At 47.5% G+C, this 26,065-nt stretch overlaps 2 protein-coding genes across 14 annotated transcripts in view; one reads left to right on the top strand and one right to left on the bottom strand.

Annotated features, from left to right (window-relative positions):
- Positions 1–17,205, bottom strand: part of CSAD (cysteine sulfinic acid decarboxylase) — a 27,393-nt gene extending 10,188 nt beyond the window's left edge. Inside the window, exons 1-5 of one of the 7 annotated variants that reach the window (XM_086399291.1) lie at positions 16,881–17,058; positions 9,536–9,655; positions 698–834; positions 284–410; positions 116–206 (exon numbers count right to left, since the gene is read on the bottom strand). In XM_086399291.1, the coding sequence (XP_086255417.1) occupies positions 116–206; positions 284–410; positions 698–834; positions 9,536–9,581 (401 nt within the window). In that variant the 5' untranslated portion in view covers positions 9,582–9,655; positions 16,881–17,058. Of the gene's footprint in view, positions 1–115; positions 207–283; positions 411–697; positions 835–1,073; positions 1,394–9,535; positions 9,656–16,228; positions 16,490–16,543; positions 16,643–16,880 lie in introns of those variants that run through there. The other 6 variants (XM_086399292.1, XM_086399288.1, XM_086399289.1 and 3 more) reach the window with 6 other exon arrangements.
- On the top strand, positions 16,496–26,065 carry ZNF740 (zinc finger protein 740). Of its 7 annotated transcripts, none has more exons than XM_086399298.1 (7): positions 16,496–16,649; positions 17,471–17,783; positions 20,149–20,298; positions 20,635–20,724; positions 21,308–21,431; positions 21,728–21,846; positions 22,777–26,065. In XM_086399298.1, exons 2-7 carry the CDS (start codon positions 17,775–17,777, stop codon positions 22,864–22,866), a joined length of 582 nt encoding a protein of 193 aa, XP_086255424.1. In that variant the 5' UTR covers positions 16,496–16,649; positions 17,471–17,774; the 3' UTR covers positions 22,867–26,065. The 7 variants fall into 7 exon arrangements, with proteins under 7 accessions (XP_086255424.1, XP_086255428.1, XP_086255426.1 ...); XM_086399302.1 differs by having other exon boundaries at positions 20,635–20,728; XM_086399300.1 differs by having other exon boundaries at positions 20,117–20,298.

Here is a 26,065-nt window from a genome sequence, read left to right as displayed (position 1 = left end):
ATTCCCCGAAAAGAGACGGGGGCAGACACCATTCTCCTATCCTGCTCCCGGGGTCTGTCTCCCGCAAACCCAAATCCTTTGTGGGGTGGAGGGCGGGGGTCCTGGGATGGCTCACTGGCTGGTGTTGAGGCTCTCTGTCACAATGCGCCCGGCCAGGGCATGGGGATCCAACCCTGAGAAGAGCTGGTTGAAGAAACGAGGGTGACCTGGAGAAGGGGGACGCAGGCTCAGAGTGGAGCTGGGCACAAATTCCAGACACGCCTCCCCCAAGCCCCACACGCACAGGTCTTCACGCTGTAGCGGATCACAGCCCGGCAGTGCTCCAGGATCTGCTCCTGTGACTCGCCCTCGTGCCGCAGCTCCAAGTCCAGCAGTTGCTTCAGCTCCTCGGGCTCCTTCCACTCACAGACCTAGGAGAGCAGCAGGAGACTCCGGGGGCACCGAGGCACGCAACCAACTGGCTGCTCAAACCACATCTCAACAGACAATAGACACCACAAACTGGCACTCAACACCAGTTTGGAATGTTTTCCACGCAGCACATGAACAAGGATAAATAAACACAGTCTGATCCAGCATGCAATCCCTGAGGCACACAGTGAGGCGGTGATGGGTTCTGGGGAGAAGCCTGGACAGAGGGGGAAATGTCTGAGTCAGGTTTGATGGACAGGAGGAGGAAGAGGGAGCAAAGACCCACCTTCTCGGAGGCACTGGTCCCTTTTCGAATGACCTCATCCACCACAATCCCAAACACGTCCTGGAGCAAGGCTTCTGCAGCCACAGGGTCCCCATCAAGGGAGAGGAGAGGCTGAGAGTCAGCCATCAGGAGAAAATCTGTGAGCAGAGCAGGAGTTATTCCCTACTCAGCCTGTGGACCCCACCCAGACCTAATCTAATGCATTCCTCAACTCCAGAATGGGCCTAAGGCCCAGCCTTCACTGTACAGGTAAGGGCAAGTGAGAGCGTCCAGGGAGAGAGTCGGCAGAGATGGGCGGGAAAGAAAAAGGAGGTTAGTGCTAAGCAGGTAGAATCCAGTGGCCCCTGTTCACCGAAGGCAAAGGTGAGAAGCTTACCTTTCTGCTCTGGTCTCTGTCCAGATAAACTGGAGGCAGGGGACACAGTTGGCTTTTTAAAGTGTTAGGACCAGGGAAGCAGAGGGGGCAAGGTATAGGCAGCAATCACATGACCGTGACATCACTCTCATGACCCTTGCCCTAAAGATTTGGGACAGGGCCAGCAGGTTGAGATAAGTTTCCTGAATAATCGTTAGCTGACACGATGAAGTGAGGAGAGAAGATATAAGGCAGAAACAAGTGCCACCTCCACTTCAGGCTGGAGGGGAGCAGAGAGGAGAACCAGTAGGACATCGGACTTCCCACCGGAACCCAAGGGCCTGGAGAGGGGATGAGAGAGGGCTGCTCGGCTAAGAGATAAGAGCGGGGAGTGGGGCAGAGGCAGGAAACTGCAGCAGCTGACCCTAGAGGCTGAGGTGGGGAGCGACCTGAACAAGACTAGGGAGGTAAAATGGTTTAGGCAGGCCTCAGAGGTGGCTCAACGGGTAAAGAATCCGCCTGCACTGCTGAAGACCTGGGTTCAATCCCTGGGTTGGGAAGATCCCTTGGAGAAGGGAATGCCTAACCACTCCAATATTTTGGCCTGAAGAATTCCATGGACTCTACAGTCCATGGGGTGGAAAAGAGTTGGACACAACTGAGCAACTTTCACTTTCAGAGACCAATCTCCTTGCATCCCAACCCCTGGAGTCTTCTCAGAACTGTCCTGATTTCTAAAGCCCTCTCCTTTGAAGAGGAGGAAGAAAGACGGTCACACTGAGGGTAGCAGTGCGATAAACAAGTAGAGTCCTGTGCCTTGCAGGCTGAGCCGCTCAAGAAACAGGGAGTGGCTGTCTAAAGTAAGCATCAACTGTGCTCACACCAGGGTGCGGGTGGAGGCGGCACCATCTAGATGCTGACCCCCAGCGCCACTCAGGAGAAGAGGAGAGGGATGAAGGCTGAAGACAGGGGAAGATCTGCAGGGGAACTGGGGCTGTGTCTTGAAGGAATAGGAGGCATGCAGGGCCAGGGGAGGAAGGCCACGAGCTGACACTGGGGGTGAGTGTGGTTGATTCTCGGGTCCATGAAGGTACCTGGCCACTGGAAAGATCTGCAAGGACATGATGGAGAGAAAGGCGAGGGGGGCAGGGCTGCACGAGTTATGGACAGCCTTGAGTACCAGCCAGGCCAGGAATCTAGATTTTATCTGCAGAAAATGGAAAGCCGTTGAAAGATTTCGTGGCGAGTTAACAGGATGAAAATGACGCGCTCAGAAGACCAGCGTATGGCAGCCGGACGAGGAAGAATGAACAGGCCATTGGTGTGAGCCAGGAAAGAGGTGACCCACGTGTGAACAAGGGAGATGTGGGTAGGAAAGGACAGGCAGAGGAGCACGCAGGCTTAACCACTTGCCGGTTTACGCTCAATTCAACACTTACGGAATCTACATTGGAGGGGAGGGAAGGGTCAAAGATGACCCTGGGGCTTTAAGCCCCAGGAAAAAGAACAGTGCCCCTAAGAAAAACAGGGATGCGCAAAGCGGAAGCTAGATGGAAAGCAAAATTGTTATTTCTTGGAAATACCCAACCAAGTGGAGGAGACTGGGGCTACAAATACTCATTTGGGAGGAAGTCAGGTCCAGTGCTCTGATGAGATGTGAGAGAAAAGCACCCTTGGGAGCTGGGGTATAACCGAAGCCTGGTGATAGGCTCCATTCCCCCAGGGGAGAGAATGCTCAGAGACATGGCCAGGGAGAGAGGGGCAAAACCAAGGCCTAGGGAACCCCCAAATGAGGAGGCAAGAAGATCCAGAAAACATGGAAAGGAGGAATCAACCTCAAAGTGGACTGATCTGACACAATCCATTGTCAGAAGCCACTGGACCCCAAGGAACCAGCTTAGACTTCTCCCCAGTAGATTGGGTTTGGGGAAACCAGAGGAGCAGGCCAGCCTTGAGAACGAGACTCGATCCCTCATCAGCGCTCACTCTGGCTCCCCTGACGGGGCATTTCAGGTGCAGAGGCTGGTAAAAATAGGCCCCATAGAAGTATTCACCACATGCCTCACTCTGAACTTAACATGCATCAGTCTAACCTTCACAGTCATCGAGGGTAAGCTTATGACCCACATTTAAAGATGAGGAAATGCGGCAGGGGAGGGATAAATTGTGAGGTTGGGACTGACATATACATACTACTACATACAAAATAAATAACCAACAATAACCTTCTGCATAGCACAGAGAACTCTATTCATACTCTCTAACGGCCTACATGGGGAAAAGAATCCTATTTTTTAAAAAAAGAGTGAATATATATTTATGTGTATAAGATTCACTTCTGAATCTTATACACATATATAAGATTCACACCTGAAACTAGGGCTTCCCTGGTGGCTCAGATGGTAAAGAATCTGCCTGCGATGCAGGAGACCTGGGTTCGATTCCTGGGTGGGGAATATCCCTTGTAGAAGGGAATGGCAACTCACTCCAGTATTCTTGCCTGGAGAACTGGAAGAAAAGCTATGATAAACCTAGAGAGCATATTAAAAAGCAAAGATATTACTTTATCAGCAAAGGTCCATCTAGTTAAAGCTATGATTTTTCCAGGAGTCAAGTATGGATGTGAGAACTGGACCATAAAGAAAGCTGAGTGCTGAAAAATTGATGCTTTTTAACTGTGGTGTTGGAGAAGACTCTTCAGAGTCCCTTGGATAGCCAGGAGATCCAACCAGTCCATTCTAAAGGAGATCAGTCCTGAATATTCATTGGAAGGACTGATGCTGAAGCTGAAGCTCCAGTACTTTGGCCACCTGATGGGAAGAATTGACTTACTGGAAAAGACCCTGATTCTGGGAAAGACTGAAGGCAGGAGGAGAAGGGGACGACAGAGGATGAGATGATTGGATGGCATCATCGATGGACACGAGCTTGAGCAAGCTCCGGGAGCTGGTGACAGACATGGAAACCTGGTGTGCTGCAGTCCATGGGGTCGCAAAGAGTCGGACATGACTGAGAGAATGAACCGAACATCCGAAACTAACACAACATTATAAACAAACTACACTCCAATAAAAAAATTTTATTAAAAAATGAGGTAACAGATTTCAGAGACAGTATGGATATAACCTGTCCAGGTCACACAGCCAGCATGTGTCTTGAGTTGGCTCTGGACTTTGAAGCCCCCATCCTAATTTGCCATGCTCCACAGCCTCACACAGGGCTCCCTCAGCCAGAGCTTGCTGTGGTGCAAACACCTCTGGGCCAGGAGTGAGGACACCTCAGGGCCTGTTGCTATGAAATAAGGGCTTCAAAGAGAGAACCACCAAGACATCTGCTGGTGTTGATCAGCTCAAGCCATTGGATATGGCAAGCAGGCCAGTAGGGCAAAAAACAGGCTGCAAGGAGGGAACGACTGGTGAAGAAAGGGAGACCCCAGCCTGGACGGGGGCTCTTTCCAAAGCTCTGAAGAGAGGTCTGCATGGAAGACGTGGCTGTCCACCCAGCCCCTTCTGTATCCATCTGACCAAAGTTACTGCTCAGAAATGAAAGGTGGGGGCTTCCCTGGTGATTCAGTGGTAAAGAATCTGCCTGCCAATGCAGGAGACACTGGTTTGATCCCTGATCCAGGAAGATTCCACATGCCTCAGAGCAACGAAGCCCATGTGCCACAACCACTGAGCCTGGGCTTCAGAGCCCAGGAACTGCAACTGAGGAAGCCGCGTGCGCTAGAGCCTGTGCTCTGCAACAAGCGAAGCCACTGCAATGAGAAGCCCAAGCGCTGCAACAAGAGAGCAGCCCTCGCTTGCTGCAACTAGACAAAAGCCTGCACCACAATGAAGACCCAGCACGGTCAAAAATAAAAAATAAATTAAAAAAATAGCTTGTAAGAAAGAAACAAAAGGTGAGGGCTCTGAATGTCCAGTTTCCTCCAGGGGTAATGGGAAGATGAGGCATCCGTGCCCTCACACTCCGTACAGAATCCTGTCTTGGGGATGTGAGGAAGGGAACAGCCCTTGCCCACACACAGTCTTCTTTTTAAAAAGCAATGGTGGGAAGAAGTGGTGAAGCAAGAGGGACATTAACCCCTAAAATAGAATAACAAAGCCAAGAAACAAGAATACACTTAGGGAGGGCGCTTTCACCCCTGGCTGAGAAGATGCTGCAAGGGCCAAGTAGGGTTCATTTGGAAACTGACAAGTTTTTCTGACTTCACAGGATCTCCAGTTCATAAATTCCTCCAACCATCGACTCGTTTGTATCTTTCTTCCCTTTATTTACACAGCCCGGGGTGCACAGTCCGCTGCTTCAACCACCCTTTGTCCAAAATCCTCAACTCTCTAGCCCTAATGTCCTTCCACCGAACTCACCTGGCAGGATCCCACTCCAGCTGGCCAGTCCTTCTCTTACCAAATCCACCCAGACTGTGGATTCTGCTAGTGAAAAACCACCTAAACATTCAAATTGGTTTTGCTATAAATTCATGGTCTCTGTGCTCATTCCAATTAAACATGGCAGATTAAACACATATGTTTACCACTACTCCTTCCTGAAACCCCACTAAAATTACATCAGTGGAATTTTAAATCCTGAAGAATAAAACAGAGACAGGAGGTGAGAGATGTCAGTAACTGTAGAGGAGAGAAAGCAGATGAGAAGTGGTAACTGGTTCAGCGAATAACAGAAAGTCAAAGTCAGTCTATCTGTAGGGGGCTATGCCAGAGGGATATAAACTGATTATTAGGGCAAAGGCCCAGAAAGGCTTAGGAATTTACAACGCTAGGTATCCTGGAAGACAGGACGGAGAAGCACAACTAAAAACATGAAAATTAGATGAAAATTTCTAAAAGGAACATTTAGACCCTCACTCTCCTCCCCTGCCCATTCAGCCAAGTGACTCCCCTCTCCTCCACCAGATTCCAAAGAAGCTGGAAGTAGAGAAACTGAAAGTCTGGGACTTAAGGATGTCAAGCACAGCAGGAGGTGAGGACGAAGCACTGTAAGGAAAAGATTAGGAGGAAGTAACCTATGGAGTCAACTCCTTTCTCCCAATGTTCAGAGTCAGCGGCCAGAGGTAAAGCTTCCAGGAGACTACAGCGTTCCCTCTCTGGAGACACTGACCTCAATGAGACTCTTCAGTCCTTGACCAATCCCTAGTCCATGAAGCTCACAACCCAATAAATACATCCTACATGCATTTGGGCCTTCAGTATGCCATAGTGCCTCACTCTTAAATGAAAGCAGACAGTCCGGGACCACAGGACATTTGAGGAAAGCCCCTAATGTGAACCACAGAAGCAAAAACAGAGAAACTGGCATTTGGTAGAAGAGGAGAAACACAGGAAGCAGAAGGAAACGGAAGATACTGAATCCACTAAGAAAAATAGACTGCTACACAGAGAAGCAGAAGCTCTAGAGTTTTAAAACTATGACAACTGAAATGACAAGGTCAAGAAAATCACACAGCAGATAAAATATAAAGAGATGGGCAGTAAAAGAGAAAAGAACTTTAGAAAAGATCACTCCAAAAGTCTCAAGAGTCAACTAACAGAAGTTACAGAAAGAGAAGGGGCGGGGGGAAAAAGGAGGAAAACAGTAAAAATTTAAAAAAAGAAAAACTTTATAGAACCGAAGGATAGACCAAAAAGATCCACTGAATGACCAACAGAAAGACAGATTATAATACTGTTTCAGAACAACAGAGAATCCAAAGACTTCCAGAGACAAGACTAAACAAACACACCAAAGCAGGTCATGGACAAAGGACAGAGAATCAGACCACGTCAAATTTTGCGCAATGCAGGAGAGAGGTGAAGGGAATTCCCAGGACTGTAACGAGGGTAGTGACCATCTTCAGAGGCAAAAAGCAGCAGTGACCCTACTTGACTGAACACACAGCACTGCCTGGAACATTACTATTCTGCTATTGACAGCTCTACCTCCAGTCTCTGGAGCTATTATTTCAAAATTTTCCACACCTCTCAAATGACTGACCCATCAATCTTCTCCGTTTCCCTCTCACTTCAAATTTCTCATAGCAAATAAAAAGCCATTCAAACTCACTCTTTCTGTCACCTGCACTCTGGAGCCCTTCTTTTCTTTAGTATTTATTCAGTGTCTGGTATATACATTCCAGGCTTCCCTGGTGGCTCAGCAGTAAAGAATCCCCCTGCTAATGCAAGAGCCGCAGGAGATGTGGGTTTGATCCCTGGGTGGGAAAGATCCCCTGGAGAAGGAAACGGCAACTCACTGCAGTATGCTTGCCTGGGAAAATCCCATGGACAGAGGACCCTGGCAGGCTGAGGTCCATAGGGTCACACAGAGTCAGACATGACTGAGCGACTGAACACACACACACACACACACACACACACACACACACTTTACATTTAACTTTTTGAGGAACTGCTGACATGTTTTCTAAAGTAGCTACGCTATTTTATATTGCCACGAGGGTTTGCATTTCTCCGCAAACTTGCCAGACTTGTTATTGTCTGTCTTTTTGACTACTGCTAAGTCACTTCAGTCGTGTCCGACTCTGTGCGACCCCATAGACGGCAGCCCACCAGGTTCCCCCGTCCCTGGGATTCTCCAGGCAAGAACACTGGAGTGGGGTGCCATTTCCTTCTCCAATGCATGAAAGTGGAAAGTAAAAGTGAAGTCGCTCAGTCATGTCCGACTCTTAGCGACCCCATGGACTGCAGCCTACCAGGCTCCTCCGTCCATGGGATTTTCCAGGCAAGAGTACTGGAGTGGGGTGCCACTGCCTTCTCCGCTTTTTGACTACAGCCACCTGCATTTGTAACCTCAGTAAGCATTGCCAACATCCATGAAGTGATACCAAATGTATGAAAGAGCCTGTGTTCTCAGCCTCAGTTAAGAGTGTGCTGTCAAACTTCTGAATTTTTTAAACTGTAGAAGTAAAAATTACCTTAATATAGTTTTAGTGGAACTCCTGTATTAGTTTCGCTGTGATAAATAATGGATTCAGAACTCCACTGCCCTGAGACCTCCTTGGCAGTCCAGGGGTTAAGACTTGGTGCTCCCACTGCAGGCGTGCCCTGGTTGGGGAACTAAAATCCCCCAGGCCTCATGGCACAGCAAAAAGAACAAACAAACACTGCTTTACCACAGAGATTTATTTCTCTTTCATGGCTTACACTGGATTAGCTATAGCTCTGATTCATGTACCTTTATTCCAACACCCAGGCTGAAGGAACAGCCCTTACTGGGGACACAACATTCTCACTGCAGAGAGGAAAAAAGCAAAAGGCAGAGAACACCATGCACCAACTCCCAAAACTTCAGCTCAGACCTGGCACGTGGCACATCTGGTCAAATCCAGTTGACCAAAACAAGCCCCGGGGTGAGTGGGGTAAGGATGTGTAATCCTCCCAGAAGTAGGCACTGCAAAGCGCGGGGCGATGGTTGACAAACCTCACAACTAGCCCCAGGCCCTTAGGATTTTGCATTGTTTCCCCTTAGCCCAGATAGCCCACCTTACTCATCTGCTTTACCAACCTGGCCCTGTAGACGTCTGAGTTGGAACCACTGATCTAAAGACTTTCTCTCCTCTTCCTTCATGGATACCCTCTTGATTACCCCCTCCTATTTCTTCAACTCTCCTTCCCACTACCTCTTTATCACAGCATTTTAAATTGTCTAAACCTCTCACGTGTTCCCAACTCCAGCTACCTCCTCTTCTCAACCAACCTTCTTAAAACAGTTAGCTCCACTCCATTTCTTTCCTCTCACACTTTCCTGAGCCCACTACCATGCAGCTTCCACCTTCAAGGCCACCAAGAATGTCCCTGCATCCAAATCCAACGGATACATATCATCTTTATCCTATTTGACCCCTCTGGGGCCATTAGATACCGTTTGCATTCCACCTTGAAATATTTACGCTCACTGGCTTGCATGTGGCTACTCCTGAGCATTCCCTTGGCTCTCTCTGCCCCTTCACCTTCCTCGCCCTCCCTTGAGAGCCGCTCAGGGTTCTACTCCAGGACCTCTTTCATCTGTGTTCTGCACCTCTCCCTGGACACTCATCTACTCCCAGGGCTACAGGCTGGTGACTCCTCCATCCAAGAGCTCTCTCACCAGCCCAGATCCACGATGCCACCTGCCTAATTTGGAAGTCTCACAGGACTTCACACTCAAATGGTCCAAAAGTGGACTCGTTATCGGCCTTCTCAAATCTTCTCTTGTCCTCGAGTTCCCTGGTTACATGCATGGTATCATCTTCTGAAACCTAAACTCCAACTGAGCGCCTCCCTCCTCCTCCTCGTTGATTTTTTTTCCTTTTTATTTAAAAATCTTCAAAGATTACTTTGTCTTTCTCTCTCATTCAAAACATCAGCACAACACTAAAACCTGGATAAAGCTTTTTCTTCTGGGTAACGTTGTAAAATTCTTTTCCTTAAAAGCACTTTAAAAAGAAGTGGTAACTTTACAGCAGAGAAACCTGATGAATATCAACTTACCCAAGTAATTGAGGATAACATCACCAATTGTGGGGCAGACAGTCATTGTGGGTCTCCTGACATGAGGGATGGAAAAGCTCTCAGCATCACTGCTGCCAAAAATGCACCATCTGAATTTAACTATGAGGAAACATATCTAAATTGAGGATCATTCTACAAAACAACGTAGCCTGTAATCTTCAAAAATGTCAGTATCATGAAAATCAAAGAAAAACTAAGGAGCTGTTCCAGATTGAAGGAAACTAGAGACATTACACGGAGAAGGCAATGGCAAGCCACTCCAGTACTCTTGCCTAGAAAAATCCCATGGATGGAGGAGCCTGGTGGGCTGCAGTCCATGGGGTCGCTACAAGTCGGATGTGACTGAGCGACTTCACTTTCACGCACTGGAGAAGGAAATGGCACCCCACTCCAGTGTCCTTGCCTGGAGAATCCCAGGGACAGCACAGCCTGGTGGGCTGCCGTCTATGGGGTCCCACAGAGTTGGACATGACTGAAGCGACTTATCAGCAGCAGCAGCAGAGACATTACAACCAAAAGGAACACATGATCTTAAATGGGTTCCTGGATAAGGAAGAAAAAGAAACTGCTGTAAAGAAAGTCACTGGAAGAACTGGTGGAATCTGTGAATGGCTTGATCTCTGCATTGCAGTTATGGAAGAGAATGTTCTTATTCTTTGGAAACATATGCTGAAACATTTAGCAGCAAAGGAGCATAGTATGTGCACTTTCTCTCAGTTTATAAAACAATACTATGTGTACACACCTACAAGTGTTTTTTTAAATATAAGAGCTTTATTGAGATATGATTCACATACCACAAAGTTCACCCTTTTCAAATGTACAATTCAGTACTTTTTAGTATAGTCACAAAGTTGTGCATGGATCACACTATCAAGAACATTGTCATCATCCCCAAAAGAAACCCCCTATCTATTAGCAGTTACTCCCCATGCATTTTTTTAAAAAACTGGAGAAGTCTTTAAAATATTAACTGTGGTTATTTCTAGGTATTGGGATTATAGACAATTTTTCATTTTCTTATTTATGTACTTCTATATTTTTATAATTTTCTGTGATAATTCCATTGACTTACGTAATTAAAGATTATTTTTAAGCAACATGAAAAAAGGAATGAAGGGGCAACAAAAATTCCAAACTGTATACCAGGCTCAAGCAATGACCCCATTACATCGTGTGGTTTCCTAACTCCTAAAATTCACTCCCATCTAAAAGGTCTACCAGGTGACCAACGTAGCCAATACCGCTCATTTCTACTATGCAGCCCAACTGGCTCTGAGAGAGGAACGGGTTCAGCTAGTTCAACAGCGACTGAGTATCTGCTGCCTGGCACTGCCCCAGATGCTGTGTGTCTGCTTTGCTCACTTCAGCTAACAAGTCACGAGGGAGGCCAGTGCGTAAAATTAAGGCACGCTCGCTCCCTAGAGAAAGGGAAGGCTGGTTAACTCCACTCAATTGGCCCAGGGCAGCCTTCAAAGAGAAAACACTCCGACCCTCCTTAAGGTGATAGAGAGCTGGCGCAGGAAAAGACTAATCTGAAAAGACCAATCTAATCAGTAATCATTAAAACACAACTTGAAAAAGTGATGGGGTGGGCCTGAAGGTAGGGTGTACCAAGGAAGCTGAGGAAGGCTGCCCAGGAGGAAGCCTGCATGAGGGCAAAGGGATTAGGGCACGTGCTTCTTAAAGCACTTTCAGTCAGGTTTATTTATTGTTAGAAGGTGAAAACACTGACCTCTGTCTACCTATTACTCCACTGACTCCACCCCCACATTAATAGTGGTTCAGTTCCTGTGTGTACAGTGTCTTCTGCCCTTCTGAAAGACTGTAAATTCCTGGGCGGGGAGAGGTCTAAGTCTTATGCTTCCTTACATAAACGATGCGTGCATGCATGCTTAGTCGTGTCCAACTCTGCAACCCCAAGGACTGTAGCCCACCAGGCTCCTCTGTCCATGGTAGTTCTCCAGGCAAGAATATTGGAGGGGGTTGCCATTTCCTTCTCCAGGGGATCTTCCCAACTCAGGGATCAAACCTGTATCTCTTGCATCTCTTGCATTGGCAGGCAAATTCTTTACCACTGCGCCACCTGGGAAGCCCTTTAAATAAAGCACCAAACACAAAATAAGCATTCAGGAAAATATTTGTCTTCCTCTTTCCCACTCTTCTCTTCCTTCTGCCAAGTAGTAGTAGTGGGAAAGATGAAAATTAATACTTTTCCTGAATGCCTATTTTCTATTTGGTGCTTTACTTAAGGATAAGACTTAGACCTCTCTCCCCTCACCCAGGAATTTACAATCTAGAAGGGGAGAAAACACTACACACAAGATCTGGAGCCATCACTAATGTGGGTGTTGAGTCGGCAAGGTAATAGGTAGACAGCAGCACAGATGTCTCTTGCACAAACTTGAATAAACTGTTTCCAGGTTCTGAAAAATGTTTCACTTCACTTACATATGATGTGTATAAACCAAAAATCAGTATTAATGATACTTCAGAAGATATGCAAAGGGTTTTTTCTTTCTTCTTAAAGACTTTTCACCTATGGGCTTCACAGGAGCGCTAGAATTAGCCTGACTCTCATCTTCAAGTCAAGGACTCTTGCACCAGACAGAGTGAAATTAATTTGTCCAAGATGACAAAGGTGACATCTAGGCGAGGACCTTTCCTGCTACATCACCAGTCCCTTTTAAATCTGGCATTTCTCACGACTTCTCACCACACACAAAAATAAACTGCAGCTGAGGTAAAGGCGTAAAACAGAAAATATACAACTCTAAGAATACCAGAAGGAAATACAGGGAAATATTTTTATAATATTGAGGTAGCATTTCACAAAAACCCCAAAACCACAGGCAGATTTAACTACATAAAACTTTAAAAATTCTGTTTAAAGAAAGACACATTAAAGTGGTTAAAGATGATTCATGCCTTTACTTCCCCTGCCCCATCATCGTTTTACCTACTCACTGTTTTCCAAAATGGTCTTTGCTCTCTTCCAATTATTCCTTTCCTTACAAATTTAAAAGTCACTTCAAGTTCCATGCAAAGTCCTGTTTTAATAATAATTTAACTTAATCTAAAGCAAAAACTTTGTCTCTATAATATTAAGTCTTCCTATTCACAGACATGATAAAACTCCACCTAATCAAGCATTTGGGGAAGTTCCTGGTAGACTAGTGAGTGCTTTGCCCTGGTCCAGGTTCAATCCCGGGTCAGGTAACTAAGATCCCACAAGCCATGAGGCACGGTCAAAAATCATAATAATCAAGCCCTTTTTGTCTTCCACTAAAATAATCTGATTTTAACACATAACTTGCCAATTTCCTGTTAAATTTATGTCTACAAATGTAAACTTTTTTATTGTGAATGATATCTTTCTACGATATTTTTATGGTTGATTATTGTTCTCGTATTTTATTTATATAAGTTGTTTGTTAATCATACATCTGGCGATGCAGCTGAACTCACTGGCTTTAGTATTTTGTCAATTTGATTCTCTTTGTGAATGGATAGATCATGTGAAAATACTGAATATAAAAATATGAAAATTGGAGTTTCCTGGTGGTCCAGTGGTTAAGAATCGCCTGCCAATGCAGGGGGCAGGAGTCCTATCCCTGCTCCAGGAAGACTCCACATGCTGTGGGGCAACGAAGCCCGTACACTGCAACTACTGAAGCCCACACGCCCTAGAGTCCACACTCTGAAACGAGAAGCTGTCGCAATGAGAAACCCAGGCACTGCAACTAAAGAAAGCCCACTTGCAGAAACGAAGACCCAGCGCAGCCAAAAATAAATAAATACTAATAATGACTTTTGGATGGCCAGGATCTCTAATAGAATATTAGTGTTGATTGTAAACATTCTTTTCTTGTAACTATTTTCATAGAAATGTTTCAAATATTTTCCCACAAAACACAACTTCCACTCTAAAAAAAAGTTCAAAGATAAATGAAAAATAAGAGAAAAAAATTTTAAAAGCATATGACAAATGAAAAGTTAGTGTAACATGGAGATTTCTACCAATCAATACAAAGTAGACAAACGATCTACTTTTTCCTTAACAGGCAAGAGATGTGAATAGGCAGTTTACAAAAACAATTAAATGGTTAAAAAGCAACAAGAGATGCTCAACTTCACTATTAATGATATGCAAATTAAAATAATAAAATTACTATTTTTTACCTGTCAAGTTGGCAACTGTATAAAAAATTCATAGCATCCAGTATTGCCAAGATTGCAGGAACTGGGGACTTTTACACATGGCTCTGAATGTGTAAACTGTTACAAACCCCTGAAATTCAATTTCACAGGACCTATTAAAATTTTAAATGCCCATTTCCTACCTATAAATCTATAAAAACAAAAGGATCACTATAAGGATGTTCATACAGCATGGTTTATAAAACAAAAAAACTGAAACTAACCTGAATGTTCATTGAGGATGGGCCTAGACAAACTAAAATACAAATTGCTGGAATACTGAAACAATTTTTAAAATGTGAAACTACTTAGAAGATGTGTAAAACACTTTTGTCTGGTCCACTGTGGTGCTCAAAAACAAATTCTGGATGAAAAAAAAAAAGTTTTTATGAACATAGGAAGAAGCCTGGTTGTATATACAACAAACTGATAAAAGTGACTACCTTCAGATGGCAACATTTTTTTTGCCTTTTAATTTTTTTGTGCTGTGTGGACTTATTAAAATAAGCATGAGCTATTTTTTTAAAGTATTTATTGGCTGAATCAGGTGTTAGTTGCAGCAGCCCTCTAGGGAGTTGCAGCACACGGGCTTAACTGCCCAATGGCATGTGGAATCTTAGTTCCTCCACCAAGCATGGAACGCCCATCCTACCCCCTCCCCATTATAACGGGGATTCTTAATCAGTGGACCACCAAAGAAGTCCCTGAGCTATTTTTTTTCTTAATTAAAGATTTATTTCTGATAATCTCACTCAATTTTATCTGTTCTATGATGATCTTAAGACCACAAAGATTTGCTGTCAATTGGTAAAAAAAATGAAGTGCTCACAGAAACGAAATCTATGTACATAAAGTGGCTGGAAATTGTCTTCATTCATAAACAAAGATTTTTTTTATTTATTTAGGCATCTCCGTTAATTCCCCTACACTCACAACCTGACAGCACCTAAATAAAATGGACATTTCCTTCCATCAAGTGCATTAATGCATAGTCCATCTCTAGCAGAAAGTGAAAGTGTTAGTCCCGCAGTCGCATCCAACTCTCTGCAATCCCATGGACTGTGGCCCGCCAGGCTCCTCCATCCGTGGAACTATCCAGGTAAGAATAATGGAGTGGGTTCCCATTTCCTTCTTCAGGCGATCTTCCCAACCCAGGGACCGAACCCAGGTCTTCTGCATTGCAGGCAGAATTTTTTTACCCTCTGAGTCACTGGGGAAGCCCATCTTTAGCAGGAAAGTTGGGAACAGAATTTAAAGAAAGGCTGGAGTTTTCCTAATGTAGCTGGGCCAACAGGCCACCCTGCATTGCCAAATCTCCAATGAGACCACAGTTTCCTACTGAGGAGAGCCCTATGCCTTTTCGGGGAGAAAGCCGAAGTTAGACGCTGGATGGTCTAGAAATAAAGGCGGAAGCACTATGAAGAAATAAAAAACTCAATATTCAAAAAACTAAGATCATGGCATCCGGTCCCATTACTTCATGGCCAACAGATGGGGAAACAATGGAAATAGTGACAGACTTTATTTTCTTGGGCTCCAAAATCACTGCAGATGGTGACTAGAGCCATGAAATTAAAAGACGTTTGCTTCCCGGAAGAAAAGCTATAACCAATCTGGTATTAAAAAGCAGAGACATTACTTTGCCAACAAAGATCCGTCTAGTCAAAGCTATGGTTTTTCCAGTAGTCATGTACAGCTGTAAGAGCTGAACCATAAAGAAGGCTGAGCGCTGAAGAATTGATGCTTTTGAACTGTAGTGTTGGAGAAGACTCTTGAGAGTCCCTTGGACTGCAAGGGGATCCAACCAGTCAACTCTAAAGGATATCAAGCCTGAATATTCATTGCAGGGACTGATGCTGAAGCTCCAGTATATCTGAGGCGAAGAGCCGACCCTAGAAAAGACACTGATGCTGGGAAAGACTGAAGGCAGAAAGGGACGACAGATGAGATGGTTGGACGGTATCACGGACTCAACAGACATGAGTCTGAGCAAGCTCTGCGAAGACAGTGAAGGACAGGAAGCCTGGCGTGCTTTAAGTCCATGGGGTCCCAAAGAGTCGGACACGACTGAGCTACTGAACAACAACCGGAGAGTCCTATGCGTTTTCGGAGGTGAGGAAGCCAATATTACATACTGGACGGTCTAGAAATAAAGGCGGAAGTGGTATGAGGAAATCAAAGACTTCGGAGTGCGATTAATATGCCAGGGAATCCTTTCTCAGACTGGAGTTGAGTGTACTCAGCAAGATAGTGCAAAAAACTTCCCTCCCAGCTGACGGGCGGCCCTCGGAATCTGCAGATCTGCGCCTGATGGAAAAGCTCGGGTAAAGATGATCTCGACAGAGCTACGTGAAAGGCCTGGTACTAACTATTCTGGCACTATTTGGGGCTCCAGACTCATAAGCGACAGGGAGAACATCTGCGAGAAAGGGAAAGTGATGACGCTTCTTCAAGGAATCCTAACAAACTCACCTAGCAAAACCCTCAACAAACACTCGGCATACCAACGTTTCAGGGCCTTCTTTCCTGCCCTGAATAAAGATGGCCGCGGGGGCGCGTCCGCAACACGGCGCACGCGCCGTACCGCCGGTCGGCCCTTTTCCCGTCCTTCTGCGCGCCGTCGGCACTGCCCACTCACCAGCTGCACTCCCTCGGTGCGCCCTCAGCCTCACCCCTTTTCTGTCTGCCCCCGCCCGGAAGTGGATAGTGCTGCACAGAGGAGAGGACGAAGGGGGAGGGGAAGTGCTTCCGGGGAAAGGGGCCCCTGGTTGGTGTTTGTAAACTTGCCTCGGTCCCGGTGGGGGCAGCGGCGGCCACGGGGCTGGCACGGAGTGCTGCGGCCTGGAGGAGGCGCCGCGCAGCGGGGGAGACAGCGGGAGGCCGCGCCTGGCAGGTAAGAGCACGCCCCAGGGAGCGCAGCGTTGTGGAGGCAGGCGGCAGCGCTCCAGCAGCTCGCAGGCCGTGGGGCACCGCGCGGGAAGGGGGAGGGGCGGGAAGGAGGGGCCCGGGGCGAAGGGGGGCGCTCCCGAGGAGAGGTAGGGGCGGCGCGCACACCACCGTGCGGTCGCGTCACCGGCCAGACTGAGGGGGCTTGCTCGGAAGGGACGCGGGCGCGAGCACGCACCTTGCGCGCTCCTGGGCTCTCCGGGTGCGTGCGGCGGGCGCAGCGGCTGGCTGGCTGGCTGGCTGGAGGGAGGGAGGGAAGATGGGAGGGAACGCGCAGCGTCGGGCTTCGCCTCCTTGTCTTCCACCTCCGCAGCGAGTTTACGTACCTTGGGGCGGTCTCGGAGAATGCACACGTGTGGGCCGGCCTGGGCTTGTACTGCTGGTCCGGTTTCTGCCTGCTGCTGAAGCGCCCAGCGTTAACCCCTGAGCTTTTCTCTACCCCACTTCGGGTCGCCTTGATAGAGTTCGAGCTTCGTGGGCCAGCCCACTGGACACAAAAGCCCTAGAGAGCCTCCGCCTCCTCCTTCCAGTCCTAAGTTGGCAAATCCTAGCAGTTGGCCTGCTGCAGTGCCTCCACTAGAGGCCGAAGTTACTTTTACTCCTGTCGAGGGCCTGGAGACCAGTTTCTTCTCATGACCTAGAAAGAGAACTCTGATGTCTTCGTTTAGAGTTGCACAGAGAGCACCTGGCAAAATAGTTCAGCCCACTGAAGGTTGTATGGCCTGAGAATGTTGCACCTAACAGCTCCATTTCCCTTTCTGGTTTCAGGTTTCTGAAACAAATCGTGAATTTCATTCAGAGAATTCAGCTGGAAAACTGAGACTGGCAGCCTTTTTCTTCAGACAATAGGCAGGAGCCGAGCAGAGACCAGGGATTCTTGGAACATCTATCTTTACTTTGGAGGACACTAAATTCTGTTTGAAGACAAAGGCATTTCAGTATGGCAGCAGGACTGAAGGGACACGAAAGAGTTGTTACAGTGATTTGGTGACAGTTCTTCAAACAACAGTGTCTTAAGGAAAGGTGGAGCAAGAAACTCGAACTTTTGACTTGCATTAAGTGAGAAATCAGCATGGCTCAGGTAAAAAGCTCTAGAGTCCTCCTCCTTCAAGATCACTGGGAAGCGTGTTTGCAGTTTCACTCTTGAATGCTGCCTTAGTCAACATATTGACCAACCCAGTGAGCCAAGCTCTGTATTAAACACCAGGGGGAGATCTAGAGGAAGGAAAGGAGACAGGCCACAGCCCCTGCCTTCAGGGAGCTTCCAGTCAAATGAAGGAGGTAGGCTATACTGCATCACAGGCCTTGATGGGACATTTACAAAGCAACATGTACTCAGTTTACACTTGGTACAGTAACTTTTGAGGGGCATGAGGGAGTAAACAGTCTGGTGAATGCTTCATTTGTTTTTTTTCCAACAGGAATTTATTGAGCTCCTGTTACATGCAAGGCATTGTGCTGGGGATACAAAGATGAATAAAATTGACCCTGACCCCAGCAGGCTTCCAGGCTAGTTGGGTTGGGGTTGGGGGAGATGAAGAGACAATCTGTTATTTATCTTTATATACACAACACTGCGTGGTGGCTGGCTAGTAGTACAGACTCAATGAGTCTGTTGATTGAAGGAATATGCAATAATAGAGGTATGTACACCGTAGAGGAGGGAATGAGCCTTTTGCCTGGATGAAAAAAGAAGTTGAAGCTGGAAGGATGCATAGGATTTTGCTAAATAAACAAGTAGAACAGAGCGTTCAGACAAGGACAACTGCCTGGGCAGAGACTTAGAGTCCTGGGAGGATGTGGTGAGCTGGGGAGTACTGCGGGCAGTTTGCTAGTTACGGAGGAAAGGATTGGGGTGCGGGGTGGATGGCTAAAGACAGGAGATAGTGATAGACGGCCACGTTAGGGTGAGGGAGTTGTTTCCTGGAGAAGTAAGCTGAGTGTGACTGAAGGGTTTTTATCCCTTACTGGGGAATTAAACTGTATTCCATAAGGAATGGGGACTCTCTGAAGAGTGTTAAGCAGGAGAGTGACGTCAGATCAGTGTATTTGGAAGGTACTTGTCCTTCCAAATCCCCCTTGTGGGGATACAAGATGGATTGGAGAGACAGGATGGCTCAACAGGTTATTGTAGTTATCTGGGGAGAAAAGCTGTCTGTAGCATCCCTGGAGCTTTTGCCAGCTTCCTTCCAGGGACCCTCCCCTACCAGCCTCACCAGGAAGAAATCACTGGCTTTCTTCCAGCTGCATGCATAGCTTCCTTCTTTTCCATGCAGAGGAGGAGCCGTGCAGTTTCTTCTTCCTTTGTTTGCAACCCACTTCACAGCATCCTGTTCACTCTAGCTCTGAGAAGACTGCTTTTCCCTAACTGCTAACTTTGTACTGGGGTGCTGCTTTTGTATGTTAACTCATCAACCCTGTGAGGGTAGATACCATGGTGAACATTTTGCATTTAAGGAAACTGAGGCTTAAAGAGGTGGAGTAATCTGCCTGAGATTGTACAATGCAAACAGCAGAGTTAAGTCTTGCCTCCAGACCTTTCCCTCCGAAGTCCTTGAAGATGAGAGGGGGAGTTCCTGGGATGTACTGATCACCTGAAAGGAATTTCTTTTTAAATTACTCATGGAAGTTTGCTGACCAACTGTTTCTTAAAAGTGTTTCTTCAGTAAGAAAAGGATATTGTCTAGTGTTGGCTAAATAAAGTCAGTTTGAAGAATGTAGCAATTTTCCTAAATATCCCTTACTTAAGTAATTTTTAAACTATGTAGAGCAAGGACTGTGAGAAATGTGAATATGCACACATGAATGGTGAGGACGGGGAGGAGGAAGAGAAATTGTATATTCAACTCCAAAATCTTCCCAAGTGGTTTAATTGTCATCTTTGTTATAAAATATAAAATTTTTATATTTGACAGCACTTAGAGAATTTTAAATCTAAAGGGAGAAATGACCTAATTTTACTGGTACACGTTTGTAGAGCTTGATAGACTATACATTTGGCACCAGTGAGATCTGCCAGTCAGAAGCGGGTTCTGTGTAGCTAAGTGTCATCAAGAGAGAAAGAAGGAAGTTCCCCCAGAAATCTCCCATGTCAGTGGGTCAACAGGACGGACTCTTGGTATTTCTAAGCCTCGTGTAGCTTCAAAGTAATGTATAGATAGACACTTTACCCAGCACAGTGCTAATGACAAAAGCGTCAGTAGCATCTGATTATTCACTTAGTCTGTGTCTGAATGCTGACAGCTGACAAAATGAATAACTAGTCCTGGTGAGATGAGTTAGGGAGGACTCTCGAAGGAAGCAGGGTTTTGTGCTGAGGAGGAACGCTCCTTGGAGAGAAGCCGCATGTTAGTAGCTGGGTGTTTAAGGTAGTTCTTTGGAAATTGGCAGTCTGTTTTTGCCCTGCCCTGCCAGGTGACCTGACACCTCATCTCCTTTCAACTTAGGCAAGTCTCCTGGCTTGTGAAGGCCTAGCAGGTGTGAGTTTGGTTCCCACTGCAGCCAGCAAGAAGATGATGCTGAGCCAGATTGCCAGCAAGCAGGCCGAGAATGGAGAGCGGGCAGGTAGCCCTGATGTGCTGAGGTGCTCGAGTCAGGTACAGCACTTGAGCCCATTGCGGCACCTGGGGGTCGGGTGGCCCAAGCTCTCTGCCAGGAGGTGCCCAGCTCTGAGTCCTCAGTGCTTTTGTTTAGGGAAGTGGGAAAGGGGATACAGCTGGGCCATGAGTATGGGTATTTTAGAGGGTACAGGAAAGGAAGGTCTTTCCTGTACAACAGCTCGTTAAAACCAAGGTGCTTGGAGAGGAGATGGATGCGTACTTTCTCTAAACCTCTGGGGCAGGTGATTCACAAGTTGTCTCAAAGCACCTTTTTGGCTTCCTGTCTTGTGTTCTCAGATTGACTGTGCATTTAGATTTGATTTGTATTTAAAGGGCCACCGAAAAGACAGTGATAAATCCCGGAGCCGCAAAGACGATGACAGCTTGGCTGAGGCCTCTCATTCAAAAAAGACTGTTAAAAAGGCAGGTAATGGGGAATTCCTTGGCAGTCCAATGATTAGGACTCCACGCTTTCATTGTTGAGTGCTTGGGTTCATCCCCTGGTCAGGGAACTGAGATCCCACAAGCCACGCAGAGTGGCCAAAAAAAGAAGAAAAAGGCAGGTAATGGGGAAACGCCCAAACTGATTCAGTTTGGGAATAAGGCAGCCCTCTTCTTTCTTCCCTCTCTGGCTCAGCCCTGAGCTCTCCTCACAGCTGGTGAGTGAGTCACCCTGGCTCCATCCAGAGACCACTTTGGCAGTTGATCTCTGCCCTCTGTGAAACATCCTTGGTAAGGGGAGGGTCGGGGGAGCATGAGGTCCTGTGGCAGAGGGGCAGGCAGTCTCCCTCTAAGGTCAGTTCAGAGTGTGAGGTTTGACCAAGCAGACAGCTTGCTCACCCTGCCTCCTTCCTCCAAGGGTCTCTCAACTCTGAGGGATGTGGGAGATGACAGCATCAGAGAAGTTACTTTATCCAGCAGTTGAAAATAGGGCCAGGGCAGAATGGAGGCAAGAAGGGGCAGAGGGATAGGGTAGCCTCATGATGCGCCTGACTCTTGCCCCCAGGTGGTGGTAGTGGAACAAAATGGTTCTTTTCAAGTAAAGATTCCCAAAAATTTTGTTTGTGAACACTGCTTTGGAGCCTTTAGGAGCAGTTATCACCTCAAGAGGCACATCCTTATTCATACCGGTAAGTCTCTTGCTCACATTCAGAGGGGGAGCATAGTCCATAGTTTGTGTTGCATTTGTATGTAGCTCCTGTTGGGTTTATTTTAAGGAGTAAGTATTAGAAGTAGGGGAAGAAGGTAAGTGAATGAGGCAGAAGAGATTGTATGTATCTGGTGTTGCTGAGACCAGCAGCTTTGGGGACCTTTCCCCATTAGCTGTTTACACGTTACTAAAAGATAAAGATTTCTGGGAAAATACCTGGAGTGAGGTCCCTGCCATGTATACCTCCTGATGCTCCCTTCTCTCTGATTGGGCCAGGTGAGAAGCCATTTGAGTGTGACATATGTGATATGCGTTTCATCCAGAAGTACCACCTGGAGCGTCACAAGCGTGTACACAGTGGGGAAAAGCCCTACCAGTGTGAACGGTGTCACCAGGTAAGCTCACGTGTCATGCATTCACACCCACGCACAAACTTTCTTCCCCAATAGCCAGGGCTCGCCCCTACTCCCTGCTTAACAAGGGGCCATCTCGCATTCCTGGCCATGATGGTGTTAGTACATCGGGGTGAGGTATATCTTTCTGGCCTTATATAGGTATATCTTTCTCTGCCTGTACCAGGCACAGTGAGACCATGTGTGACGTTACCTTCACATTAACTCCATGAGGTAGCTGTGTGGCCTTCATTTTGCCCATGGGGAAATTGAGGTTTAGAGAGGTTGAGTTTCCCAAGGACACAGCAGATCAGGGATTAGAGACACATTGAATGGAACTTCAGGACAGGTGCACTTAGGAGGAAGAGAGAAAAATTCCTGCCCTGAGGGAGCGGTCAATATCTGATGTGTTGTGAGTATAAAATCCAGGACCAAAACGAGACACAAACAAGAGATGAGAAATGATAACAGTGAGCACTTTCTGGATGCCTTGCTGGGTCTCAAGCTTTGCTCCACGCTCTCAGGCTGTATCTGCAGAACACTAGTATGAAAGCTCTGTGGGGCAGAGACTTTGTCCCGCTGGTTCTCCACTCTGTCCTCAGCCCCAGGAACTGTACCTGCCTTGAGATACTGAATAAATACATGATAAATGAAGCAGCCGCTCTGTGAGTAGGTACCTTTAGCCCCATTTTACAGATGAGTGGACACATTCAGGGCTGAGATAGCTTGCCCAAGGTTGCGTGGCTACTGCGTGCTAGGCCAGGATTGAGACTTCAGCGTTGTGTTCCTAACCACTGTGCACTCATACTGTCTGTGTACATGCCAAGGGAATGTAGAATGGGACGTGCGCCTCTCCCATTTGGGAAGGACAGCTCTAGCCAATAGGTAACCAAGTTTCTTCTCTCAGGCACTTAACCCTCCGTTTCTTCTCAGTGTTTTTCTCGGACAGATCGATTACTCAGACACAAACGGATGTGCCAAGGGTGCCAGTCCAAGACTTCCGACGGGCAGTTTTCTCTCTAGGCGCAGGGGCCCCGGGTGGTGGGAGTAATCAGAAGAATCCACCGAAGAGTGCACCCCCTCTGGTCTGATGGTCCCACCGCCGCCCCGTCTGTACCTGTCTCCCTCCTGGAGGAGTGGACCCAGGAGACCGGAAGAGTGCATCAGGGGACGGCAGGCCCCAGAGCTTCAGCTCTGTAAATAATCTGAGACTCTGAGTATCTCGGGGAAGTTCCTTCAGCATTCCTGGGTAGGGAAGCTAGTCCCCAGACCCTCGGCTGAGGTCACAGGTGGGGACTCAAGGTGCAGGACCAAGACTGAAGCGTGGCTCCCACAACCCTGGACTCCCGCTGGCAGCTGAAATGGAGGAGACTGGGGAGAGGGGTTTGTTTGTTCTGTTCTTGTTTTTGTTTATCCAAAAGCAGTTTCAACAGGCACACTGTGGAAATAGGTAATATGGAGGTATAGAGTCCTGGTTAAAGCAGGGACTATGGCTGGTCCAGCCCTCCCCCAAATTGAGTTTTTAGTTGCAGTTGATCCTTGATGTTCCACAGCCCTGTACCTCACCTCCTGTTTGAAGGAGAATAGGATCAGGGTGGCGGCTGTGCTTACTTTGGCCTCCTTATACACTGTGGGGACAAAGGAAGAGCAGTGGGGGGAGCAGACAAGGGCTGGATCCAGGAAGAGTGGGCAGGTGCCTCTCATTTCCTTCAGGGAAGAGCAGGAGCTGTGGCCTGGGCTATTGCAGTGGCCGGTGCCACACTGGTACCTAATGGGGTCAGCTCAAGTGCCTTCTGGAGGAAACTTGGGTGAGAGTGGCCCTTGAAGCCCCTTCCCTTTCTCTCCTTGGGTAGTTGATCTTGGAGATAGTTTTTGGCTACCTCGCTGATACTGACTGACTCCTAAGCCAGACAGAGGTGTCGAGCAAGGAGTCGCAGATGATACAGTGGGTTCTTTCTCCTTGTGCCCTCGTAGGAACCACCCAAGACTAGCCCCAAGTTCGGTGACAGCTGTTGAAGACACAGAAATTTGGTGTCCCCTGACGTGACTGTTGAGCAGTGTTGTGCTGTTCTCCGCGCTCACGTCCTATCACTGTGTTCAGGTAGAGGAGATAGGGGTCTAGCTTTTGGTCCCAAAGGAAAAGATCTTGGCTTCCTTCTTGATGGCCGTCCCTACACAAAAAGAACTGTGTGGGGGTGGGGAGGGGGCTGCGGAGAAAACACCGAAGGAGAAACCTGATGTAGGTTTTACTCTTAACTATATTTTTTGCTCTTCTCTGCTCTGACACCACCACCTTATCTACACCCTCCCCAGAAGTGATCAGGGGTGTGTGAGTGAGTGTGTGTGTGGTATGTGAGTGTTCGTGTTTGTATGCTTGGAGATGGCATATTATTGAGCCAAACCCTTCTCTAGCCCCAGCTTGGGAGCATGAGCATGAAACAGCTTCTCCTGACTGCCCCTCCCCCAAAACCTGAAGGCCTGAACCTTTAGGTTCAAGAGGAGCTGAAGAACTCAGCTTGAGGGGACTGGAGGGCTTCGTTTTGGAGGGTTTTTTTTAAGATTGATTCAACAGACTGCTGGTTAGGATGTTGCTAACCCAAGCCAGGGCTTGTGAATATGAATTTTCTAAAGTGAAATAAAAACCCTCTTTCTTCCTGCTAAGGAAAGGATCCTTATGGGAGGTTCTGGGGGTTTGGTTGACTCCCAGGTTGTGGGCTCTCCTGACCTACGGGGGTGTGCTGAGTAATTACAGAAGAATCATGGAGATTTGCTGAACCTGACCAGGCTGTCAGTGGGGGGTCTGAGATGGCAGTCTGCAGAAAGTGATTTCCTTTCTCAGAAAAGGTAGGCAACAGCACACTCCTGTTACCTGTTCTGAAGGAGATGGGAGTGGGGACAAGGCGGGGGCGGGGAGGGGGGGGCGGGTCTCCATACCTCTGAGGTGTGAGGATTTGGGGAAAAGAAAGGAAGCGTGGCACCCTTGAGCTCTTCCCTGACAGCATCTGAGATCCTATGGGGAAACGCTGGGGAACGTGCCTGCAGCCTGTTCTCGCCTAGTTTTGTGTTGGCACGTTTGACACGGTCCAGAAACTAGACGGCGAGTCCTGAAACCAGCCCTTCTTGGTCCCTGCAAGTAGGGCCTCTTTCTGCATGTGAGCCAGCCCCTCTCAGAGAGCCCCGCTGGGGGCTGGGGTTTGTCTCAGACACATTTAGAAAACTGTCCTTCCAGACGGTGCTTTTGCAAGTGGAAGATGTCGCTCCCTGCCACCTGTAGCTAGTCAGCTTAGGATTGGGGTTGTGTGTGGAGAGAATCACATTAGTGAGGTGTGCCCCTGCATGTGCGAATGTGTGTTTAGGTCCGAATGTGTCCTGGCCCCCTGCAGGCCTCGGCTTCCTGCTTGGGTGTGTGGGGGAGAGGGAACTTCTAAGCATATGTGCAGAGAGCCATACCAGAACCACCCCTGCTGAGGACTGGGTGAGTGGAAACTCAGGAGCAGGTGGTTAGCTCAGTTGCCCAGGTGCTGATGTTCATGAGGCCATGGATTTGTGAGGAGAGGGGAACTGAGAGGCAGGAGGAGTGACAGCGCCCAAGAGTCCCACTTACACCCCAGGGAGATCACCAACCGCTGCAAAGGCTCCTGGGCCCAACATTCCACCCCTCTGCTGGGTGGGGTCTAGCACTGGAAAGATGCCTCAGGTGTGTCTGGAGTGAAGGGAACGGCGGTGGGGCCAGCTCTTGAGACCAGGACATGGGATTCAGGGACCTGGGAAAGAGTAGCGCCAGTTCCTGGGTGGGCTGCTGGACCAGGCCCCACCAGCCCTGCCCTTCCCAGCACCTCAAGTCTTTTCCGTCCACCCCGCCTCCAACAACCTCTTGTCATCACTTAGCTACTGATTGTGCCCCATGGCTTGATATCAGAGGGTTAAATGAGGTGTGGGGTCCCACCACAACTTTTAACCCTCTCCCCAGATGTTCTCTGCCTCTGTGTGGCCCTGGGGCTTTTATCTTAATCCCTCCCACCCCACCCTCTCCACCTTTTTTTTTTTTTTTTTAATATACTTATTTTGCTATTAGGGGAGGGGAATATCAAATGAACAAGATCACTTTTAAATGGTAGTTTTTATAAGATGTTATAAACTTGTATCTTTTTACCATTAAAGTGCAGTGTATGTTCCTTCGTGATATATTTAGGATATTTAAATAAAAAACAGGGCTTTTGTA

Source organism: Bos grunniens, chromosome 5, assembly GCF_055505025.1.
Source record: "Bos grunniens cultivar Pamir isolate PY7600 chromosome 5, Bosgru_T2T1.0, whole genome shotgun sequence".
In the NCBI taxonomy this organism is placed as follows: Eukaryota; Metazoa; Chordata; class Mammalia; order Artiodactyla; family Bovidae; genus Bos; species Bos grunniens.
This window is presented reverse-complemented; position numbering and strand designations above follow the sequence as displayed.